The 10,071-nt window shown below is 45.1% G+C and overlaps 1 protein-coding gene across 3 annotated transcripts in view; it reads right to left on the bottom strand.

Moving 5' to 3' along the window:
• Window positions 1-10,071, bottom strand: part of PFKP (phosphofructokinase, platelet) — a 186,758-nt gene that overhangs the window by 168,759 nt on the left and 7,928 nt on the right. For all 3 annotated transcript variants that reach the window (XM_054695056.1, XM_037510541.2, XM_037510540.2), the window contains exon 2: window positions 5,182-5,255. In XM_054695056.1, coding sequence (XP_054551031.1) covers window positions 5,182-5,255 — 74 coding nt within the window. The remainder of the gene's footprint in view (window positions 1-5,181; window positions 5,256-10,071) is intronic.

Below are 10,071 nucleotides of genomic sequence, written 5' to 3'. Positions count from 1 at the left end.
GAATGCTTTTCTTTCAAATCTTCAGAAAAACCCTCTGTGGATAGGGTAGTGAACCCACATCTCTCTTTTGTTTTTAAAGATTTATTTTTATTTATTTATGCATAAAAGAACTGGGGTGTAGGCCAGAGGTGGTGGCTCAGGGGTTAAAGTCTCAGCAATATCAAGCTAACTCCAGCCACTGTGGCATGAGTTCAATCCCTGGCCAGGGATCTACCCACATGTCGCAGCAGACCTCCCCTGCCTCGCCTGCTGCTCCCCTCAGCAGTGTATTTCAGTGAACCCTCATCTTAAGCCAAATACAACTAGACTATTTCTGCAGCTGCGTCAGCAGCATCACAGAATGTAGGGCCTTGCTCTCTTGGTTCTGCTCCTCCCAACCCAGGCCCATCTGCTCTGGCGGTCTCTTGCCAGAGCATGTGATGTACTTGCCATGCCCTCTCCAAGAAGCTAAAGGCACTTACAAGGTTTCTAAGGAAAATCCCAGCTTAAAAGGCAAAAACAAAAACAATTGGCTCATTAGGTGGAAAGACTGGGTGGCTCGCCCTCTTCCCCTTCTCCCTGGCTGGTGCCCACAGGCTCCTCATGCACCTCACATCACTCCAGACAGACCCAGCACCAGCAACAGCCAAACAACAAATCTGGGGCCAGAGATCTGGCAGGTTTTTCTGATTTATTTACACTTTCCACTCACTTTCTGCTAAAGAAAAGAACCCAAAAACCCTTCATTGAAATAATGCTGACCTGTTCACTGTTGGGGTGTGTGGGTTCTAGTAACTTCAAAAGTTCTTGGTGACTCACATACTAAACTACAAATGAACACAAATGTTGGAAACATAATAAAACGATGCTTTAAAAAAATAAAACCCAACGCCTTCTAAATTTGAACCCAAAGAGTTCTAGGGTGGTAAAACCCATGGAGGGTGAGCATGGCCTCCAGGAGGTGCTCTCTGATGTCTGAGGACATTTCTGACCCTCCCACTAGAGGGGAGGAGTGGGCAGAAGCAGGGACGCTGCCAAACATGCTTGGTCACTGGGCATCTCGGACCAGCCAGCTGCAAATGCCAATGGTCCTGCTGTGGTTCAGTAGGAAACCCTGTTCCTGCCCAGCAGTGCCTGACCAGACAGCAGTCAACTAAGGAGACTGGGTTTCCACAGTTATGGGAAGTGAGAGCAGGCAGGCGCCCTGATTCTGTGCCTGCCCCAACCCAATGGAGTCAAAGCATCTAAATCATGGCATTGCACCCCAAAGCCCCCTTCCCTGCCCCAATGTGCAGTTCATCTCAAAGCTGTTCCAAGTGCAGGAAGGGTCATTGATTTTCACTGAACAGATGAGGAGACAGAACCAGAAGATTCATTTACTTATCTCCATCACCCAGCAACACACTGCACATCCTCAACCATCTCCCCAAGCCTTGGGGAGAGACATGGCAGCAGTGGGGAGGTACAGGATGTGAAGCAGATGCTGCAGGGAATGAGACTGACCTCACACCACCTTAGGGATGGCCACTCGAGGCAGAGAGCAAGTCACACTGCCTTACTGAGGTTTGTTGGTCAAATGAGAAAAAAACAGGCAGATTTCTGAAATGTTTGCACTTGAGAATTCAGATTCGGCACAGCTGTGACAGAGATGATTCCCCAACCCAACTCGTTCAACGAGACAATACTGATGCCCACTTGTGCAGAGTCCTGTGGGTATGAGAGTCCCTGGGACTTGGAATTGAAGATTTGAGTGAGACTGGCATCCAGAAGCCCCTTCTGCAAGGACATAAAGAACAGATTCAACAACTTCTATCTTTCTTGGTGGGGAGGGGTCATGAAAAGCATTGTATTCTCTCAATGCCATTATCTTGGAGTCACTAGACACCAAGTACAGAATAACCTGGTTGTGTGATGACAGTTGCAAAATGGCAGGTAACCTCAATAGGCAATTTCAGTTGTGAGGCAGCCCATTTTCCTTTCAGTCATGCTCTTGACACACCCTCAGCCTAGGGTGCATGGAAATCAAGACAGTCCTAATGCTATCTCCATGTCAGGATTCTCTTTGGTAGCTTTCTAAGGAAGGAACTGCATTTTCCAGGAGGAAGTGGGATCTGTTCAGTTTCAGGACTCCACCAGCTGACTCTCCTCACCCAGGACGTGAAGGATGCAGCACTCCAAAAATATCAGTAACAAAGTCTTCATTACCTGTGAGGAAAGTGGGCCTCAGAGCCATCTTCCTCATCGACAATGGAGAGAATAAATCTGCTCCCCTGTATCAACACACCTTCATGGGAAGCCCTAGTGTTCTAAGGCACAGGCACACCCTAAACATTCCTTCCCAAGTCCTTAATTTTAAACTGTGGAACATCTACTAGTTAGGGTCCGGATACATCTCAGTAGCCTCAGAACTCAGATGCACAGTTGCAGGGCACTTTATCAATAAGCAAACACACACACACACACACACACAAAAACCCTCTTACATCTAAAGATCATTTAGAGTTGACAAGTCACTGTATTGGTTTTGATATTCAAAGATACAACAAAAATACCCAGCATCCCCTAACCCCACCCTTCTGACTACTGACCTTTGCACCAAAGAGAGATCTGGCCCTTTAATGTGTTTGACCCTGGCACTAATGACATTTGGGGGACCAAAAAATTCCATGTTGTGAGGCTGTTCTTTGCATCATAAGATGTGGAACAGCATCCCTGGCGTCCCCCCACTAGATGCCAGTCCCCCATCCCCATTAAAATAAAAATGTCTCCAACTTTGGAGAATTTCCGGGGTAAAAACACATCCCTTTACTGGCTAGATGGGAGGGTGGGGGATTCAAGCTCTTCTCAGCCTCCCGCCCCCAGTGACAAGTATAGACAAAAGCAGGTCACCTGTTCATGGGAGGACTCAGGTTCTTTCATGAGGAAATACTTAAATGACTCCTTCCACCCCTCCCCATGTCCCTAGAGTCCGCCTGGGGATCCAGTGTTTCTGTTGTGACAGAGCTGGTACAATAGTGATGACTTCACCAGGGAGATCAGGACCACAGCAGGAGACTAGATAAATTCATCTCCAGGAATCTGAAAACACCTTGCTAATTATGACAGAAAGGCCTGATCCAAGGGAGCTTGAACCCCCAGAGATTCTGAGGCCCAGGCTCACTTAGTAGGCTTTGTTTTCAGGCCAGGGTGTGCATTTGCTCACATTGTAAGGCAGAATGCAAACCTTCCCCTCCCAAAATTAAAAGGGCAGAGGAACCTGTGCACCTGCCTGTACACTCTTCTGCAGCAGCAGAAGTTCACTTTAGCTACTGTATGCAAAGTCACACATTGCAGGGAGGGAGGAGGTAAAATGTGAGGGGTGGCGATGTGCTCACCCCAGGTCAGTGAGCAGAGCAAGCCCATGGGGAGTCACTCACAAGGGCAACTTGACCCTCAAAGATCCTAATGGAAAATGATAAAACAATAGTCCAGGAAAGCTTTGATCATAGTTACCCTTCAACAACACCAAATCGGGTAAAAACTAACCCACAGAGTCACAGTTGAAAAAAACAAAGCAAATCTTGGAGAAAACACCCCTCCAGCAAACTGTGAGCAAATGGTCATTGGGAACACAGACTATGAACAGCCAGCCACTTGACAGAAGGAGAAAATGGCTCAGTAAACAGACCCAGGAACTGAACCTGTTCTCAGGAGTTAGAAGCCCACACACAGGACTGAGGATTTGGTACTGCCACTGCTGTGCATGGCAGGCTGGTGGCGTGGGTTGGAATAAGTTTCAAAAACTTATTAGCCCTTTGTAAGGACCATCCCTTTTAACTCAATCAGTGAGGTATCTTGTGACACGGTAATAACACAAACACAGAATAGCTTTAAATGCTAATATAGCTCTGGTTATGTTATGAGAGTTGAAAAATGAGGAGTGACCTAACTAGATGCTTGGGGATGCAGTGATTAAGTAAATAAAAGGCTGAGTAAATGATACAACAATTGGATGGAATTTAGATAAAGCAATAGTTGAGGAACGACTAGAGCAGAAGGTAGAAAATAACTATACAAAATGTATTTGCTACAATTTTTATAGTACACATATTTATTTCCTTCTAGTGTATCACATATATAATACTGGTATAAAAGAATAAAATACTCAGTGATTTTGGAGGAATTAAGCGATTAAAATATTTTCTTCTTGTATAAATACAAAATGGAATACTATGCAGCTATAAAAAGGTGAAGTCTTCCCATTGCAACAACATGGGTGGAACTGGAGGGGATTTTGCTAAGTGAAATAAATCAGGAGAAAGACATAAACAGGATGATCTCACTTATGTGGAATATAATGAAACAAAGCAAAGGAAGAGAGAGAATTACACCAAAACAAACTATAGAAATGTGCTTGTAGAATTAAGGCTCCCAGATGGGGAGGGAAGGAGACTCCCATGTAGGACTAAGGGAGTTTTGGTGGTAGGTGTGGTAACGTACATCTGAAGAGATGGCAAGCCTACACTCCTAAATTCATATAGTGTTATAAACCAATGTTACCTCAATTAAAAAACATTAAAGTAAAAATAAGATATTCTTCTTTCCATATTTAAGCCTTCTTATGCTTTACAAAATATAAAACCTAATTTTTTCCCAATAATTTTTGAAATACATCATAGGGTCCAAATTATATTGGTGCCTTCCCTCCAAAGATTTCTAAGTTTCCAGGACCTCAAAAGCAGGAGATAAGGGACAATCACTGCTGTTTTATTTCAGACTCTTAATTTTGAAGTTTACGCACAAGCAATTATTAGGGAGCACATCTAGATTTTACATTAATGATGCAAAGCTCAAAGTACTTGCTTTTCTCCATTTATTATTCAAATTCAGTCTCTACATTAAATGAATAGGTCACTCCATGAGGAAGGAGAGGTACAAATAAATATAGTCAATTGGAGAGAATTTATTCTAGAAGTCAAGACCAACACGTTGATATCAAAATGGTATTTTGTGACAGGACCTCCTTTCCATCCTCACTCCATCACAGGATCTCACAGCCCTGCACCTCAATAAAGGCATGCAGACTCCAGGTAACTTGACCCCAGGTGCCCCTTGGGTGACTGGGCTCCCTGCAGTTCACCTGCAGCTCTGGGCTATGGTCACTGGCCCTCGGGCAGGCATTCCGGAGAGTCAGAGAAAGCAGGAATGTGAGGGAGCACTGACCTCATAGATGAAGTACACTTTGGCTCCTACGTATATTCCCATGCGCACAACAGCGCGGACAGCAGCATTCATACCTGCAAAAGGAATGGGACAGTGTTATGGATAGGACAGGGGCTGCTCCAGTGCTGGCCCCTAACTCTCTGTAACCGAGGCTCACCTGGCAATCTCTGTGACCTGAGGTGGAGATGGAAAATAGATTTTTTCATGACCAGTTACAAGTGCTAAAAATATATTCGTCAATTGCCTTAGATACAAGTCATGCAATTTTATCTAAAGAGAAATTAAACTCAACCAGTGTACTATAAATAATACCCAATCAAGAAAAAACTGAGCACAGCACTGTGAAGCCGTGCACAGCCCTGCAGTGCGGGTGTGATCCTGGCCAGCCGGCGAGAATCCCACATGGCGCAGCAGACCTCTCCTGTTGCGCCCGCTGCTCCCCTCAGCAGTGTATTTTGGTTCTTTGCCTGTTCTGCTTCCCGCTCTGTCTCTGGTGAATCCTCTCACCCTCCTGTGCCTCTGGCCTGTACCCCAGCTCTTGTATAAAAATAAATAAATCTTAAAAAAAATATATATATATATATTCGTCAATTGCCTTAGATACAAGTCACGCAATTTTATCAAAAGAGAAATTAAACCCAACCAGTGTACTATAAATAATACCCAATCAAGAAAAAACTGGGACATTTTCCCTAGAGGGCTTTACTTAAAATAAATTAAATGTAAGTCTGTCACACGACATTTTGCTCTCCAGTGAAGGTGCATTTCTGAGAAGCCATCTGTGCCATAGAACCATTGTTCAGACCCCAGTGAACAGGTCAAGATTTAACATCTGCAAAGTCCTGTGTCTTCGCTGGTCTTAGTGGACCAGCTAAGGCCCATCAGGAGAGCAGAGAAAAGGACAGAGGCCTTTTCTTTAGAAATGATTTTGTCCAAATCCTGTGGTGACCAGCATGTAGGCTTCCAGCCAAACACCTCCTGGACGCCAACAGCTGCAACTCACCTTTCTGTAAATTTAAATTTCAGAAACAAAGGTCAGGGATAAAGATCCTGGAGTGGGTAGAGTATAGATACTGCTGGTAAATAAACAACTAAAAGGTAATGTGACTTTCTGGGACTGTATTTAACAGACAAGGAAATAATTTATATACATTTGCATGGCAAACCAGCCCAGGGATGGTTAAAAATTTTCTAATTATGCTGAGCCAGAACCTTAGGGCTGTTCCCTTCTGAAAAGTGACACTTGAAAAAAGTTGGGGTATCTTTAAAATAAATCCATGCTTAATATATATCTCACATCTATGAATAAAATATATACCTAATATCTCTGTATATGTGGAGATGCTAGATGTTACTGGTCTCATTATTCATGTTTAAATCTAGTTTATCACCCAACAAATCTTTTTTTTTTTTAAAAAAAGATTTATTTATTTATTTTTACAAGCACTGGGTACAGTCAGAAGCGCGGGAGGGTGAGAGAATTCACCAGAGCCAGAGGGGAGAGCAGAGCAGGCAGACTGACTGATGAAGTACACTGCTGAGGGGAGCAGTGGGCATGGCAGGAGAGGTCTGCGCGCCATGTGGGACCCTCGCTCAGTGGCCGGGGATCGAACCGGCGCTGCAAAGGCTGTGGGCAGCTTCGCAACACAGTGCTCAACCGCAGTGCCTCTGGGGAGGCCCCACCCAACAAATCTTAATGACCTCCTGATCAATTGGTGCTTGTCTCTCAAAGTGCATTAAGTATTTTACCCTCATTATCATCACCTCTTCGTGTGTTCTTGATCTCACTAAATGTCAGAACTTTTGTCTTTCTCTCAAGTTGGTTACTGCCAATCTTCTTGATAGCTCCTGTCCACAAAATGTCTTCTCCCAACATTTCCTCTTGAACCCCACTGTCTCCCGCAAACATTATCCACAATAAGCCAGTATATTAAAAGTTTTTTCCTCCTTTCTTTGTTATTATACCAGTAATTTATAAATACATCTTTTCCTGTTAAAAGAACCTTTAAAATTCTGTAAAAGGGAAAACTGTGGAGATAGTAAACAGATTAGCGATTGCCAGGAGTTGGGATGAGGAATGAATAGGAAGAGCACCAGGATTTTTAGGGCAGGGAAATCACTCTGGATGGTATTATCATGGTGGATACCTGCTCATTATACATTTGTATAAACCCATAGAAGGCACAGCAGCAAGAACCCTTCTGTAAACCCTGGGTTTGAGGTATGTATGAGGCATTGGTGTAGGATCAATGATAACAAATGTATCATCTGGTGTGGAGTGTTAATAGGAGAAGGCTGTGCCTGGGGAGCGTGGTAAGGGCAGGGGGTATGTAGGGAATCTCTATGGCTTCCCCTCATGTTTTGCTGTGAACTGCTCTAAAATAGAAGTTCTTAAAGAATTCCAAGAGGGGCAGGAGGCCCACTGGACAGTGGTGGAGAATCGTTGGGACTTGGTGGCGGGTGTGAGGTGGTAACGCACATTTGCAGAGGTGTGAACCGTAAGTGTACCCCTAAGTACTGCAAACCAACATTACATTACCCCAATAAACATAACTTAAAAAACTGCCAGATAAAAGATACCCCAAAACTCTCTTTCCCCTGTCCTTCCCTTGGGAGATCGCCGCATAAGGTCTCAAAAAGAAAAAAAAAAAAACAACAAACTAATTTGAGGCTGACATCCATCACTGTCATTGAGCCCTAAGTAGCCACAAGCCCTTTTTACTGAGGTGTTTTCTGTGTTAGTATCAACATTCTTTCCCTAAAACATGAAAACAGCCACCTTCTTCCCGTGGATTCTCCAGAGCCTGGCAGGTAAAACTGACCTCTCTGGGAAAGATCTCCCTACCTGCTGGCTTCCACCTGGATGCTCACCCTTGGACAGCAGGAGCCACAGCTCTCAGGCCTGAGCACAGCTCCCAGGAGCTCCCCATGACTACGGGGGCCACGTCCCAATGTGGGAGCCCAGCACCCTCTCAGGCCCCAGGACAACACTCCACCAATTCCTGGCAGCAAAGGGCTGCCCTGCCCCTCATGAACACATGCGGCGCTTTATCACACTCGTGTTTTATCTCACACACCTGTGGCATTTTACCCCACCTGTGTGCTGTGCTGACACCTGCACTGTCAGGTGTGCGCCATAGCCTCGATCCTTGGACCCTGACTGATAGAAGCGCAGTTCCTTACGGTTACTTCTCACAACTTCCATGTGTCTAGGACTTTATTCTATGAACACTGTCACTGATAAATTAATCACCAAACAATTTAGCAGCAGCACTTTACCACTTGGTGAGAGGCACGATTAATGCCCTCAACCTCCCTGCACTGCCCCCTTCGAAGATCTCATTTGCAGAGTTGTTTCTTTATTATAAAGGTGTGATAAAGGACACATTTTAGAAAGAGGTAAAAAATGAGAGAAGGAATGAAATTGTGACGAGTAGGACAGGATCCAGAGGTGATCCCAGGAGACCCCAAGTGGAATAAATCTGACCCTAACTAGAACCTCTGTCCCAAGAGGTCTGAACAAGTTCACATCAGCCCATAGTCTGCCTCTGGGGTGGGCCAGTATCACCCACACTGGCATTCCCACTAACCTGCACCAGGCTGTGCAGGGTGACTCCCAAAGTCCTGGGGTACCCAGGAAGGCAGGAGCTTGAGCATCTACATCTCTACCAAGCTCAGTGCATCCTGAGATCCAGTGCACCCGACCCCATAGGGCCTCCGCTCACCTGCTGACTGGTGATTTAGTTATGGCTGCTCTTTTCCTGGGACAGAGTGGTCCTGATTGGGGCCTGGAGGGGAGGTGGCTGGCATCTTGCCACTGTGGGGCCTGAGCACTGGGTGGATCCCGCAGCAAGCCCGCCAGGTCCTGAGACTCCTGGGAGGGCAGCAGTCCAGCTCCAAGAGATAAACTGATTAGTCAAAGGCAACAAACTCGGCAAATGGCCAGGCTGAAATGAAAACCTCAGTTTTCTTTCTAACTCTAAAAGATATCTGTCCCAGTTCCCTCTATCACAATACCTGAGGAGAATCACCAAAGGGAACTTAAGAAAAAGTGTCAGGTAGGCCCAAATTCCTATTTAATTCCTTGGGCTTGTAACCCCCTGCTTGCATTTATGTGCAAGATGCCCTGCCACTGCTGGGCCAGCCAGGCAGGAGGGAACCTGTGAGAAAGGGAGCCTGGAGGACAAAAGCAAGGAAAATAGAGCCTATATCCTTGCAGGGCCTCCTTTTCACACACAGGGAACACGGCCTGGGTCTCTCAGCCCTGGGCGTGGGCCTGCCTGTGGGTTTGTTGGTGCTCTCTCTGTCCCTGGCTCAGTGCCTCTACTAGAAGAAGACAGGGCGGTTTCTGCCTTTTCCCCTGCCAGAGCTGCTGTTTTACTAACCTCCTCAGGCACAGCGGATTCTTCCCTTTTGCTTTTGTGTTATTAGCCCGACCGGGAAATAAAACAACTCTCAGAATAATTTCCGTCAGAAAATATCCTCCTGCTTACAAGCAAGGATCTTAGTAGCTGGAAATCTCTCCATTATTTGTAAGAATCTAAACCCCTGTCCTGAGGGAAATTAGATCTGTAAGAGAAATAGAAATAAACACACCTTGAAGCCACTAGGGAGGTGCTAAGTGGGAAAGTGTGATAATTACTGTAAATGTATTAGGAAGAATAGATTCTAAATTGCTTTCTTGACATTGCACCTGAATAGCTTCTTACTAAATTACCAAGCAGGTAAGGTAATTATTACCATAATTTCTTCCTTGATGTCAGGGTGTGGGTAGGAGCTTCCTGTTTCCAAATGCTTCCTGAGATCCAGTTCTGATAAAATTTATACTTTGACTAATTTGTAAGAAATAGGACTATGCTGACTCTAATAAAATAATTGGGTTCATTACAC

Source organism: Talpa occidentalis, unplaced genomic scaffold, assembly GCF_014898055.3.
Source record: "Talpa occidentalis isolate TD23 unplaced genomic scaffold, MPIMG_talOcc4v2.1 talOcc4.14, whole genome shotgun sequence".
In the NCBI taxonomy this organism is placed as follows: domain Eukaryota; kingdom Metazoa; phylum Chordata; class Mammalia; order Eulipotyphla; family Talpidae; genus Talpa; species Talpa occidentalis.
This window is presented reverse-complemented; position numbering and strand designations above follow the sequence as displayed.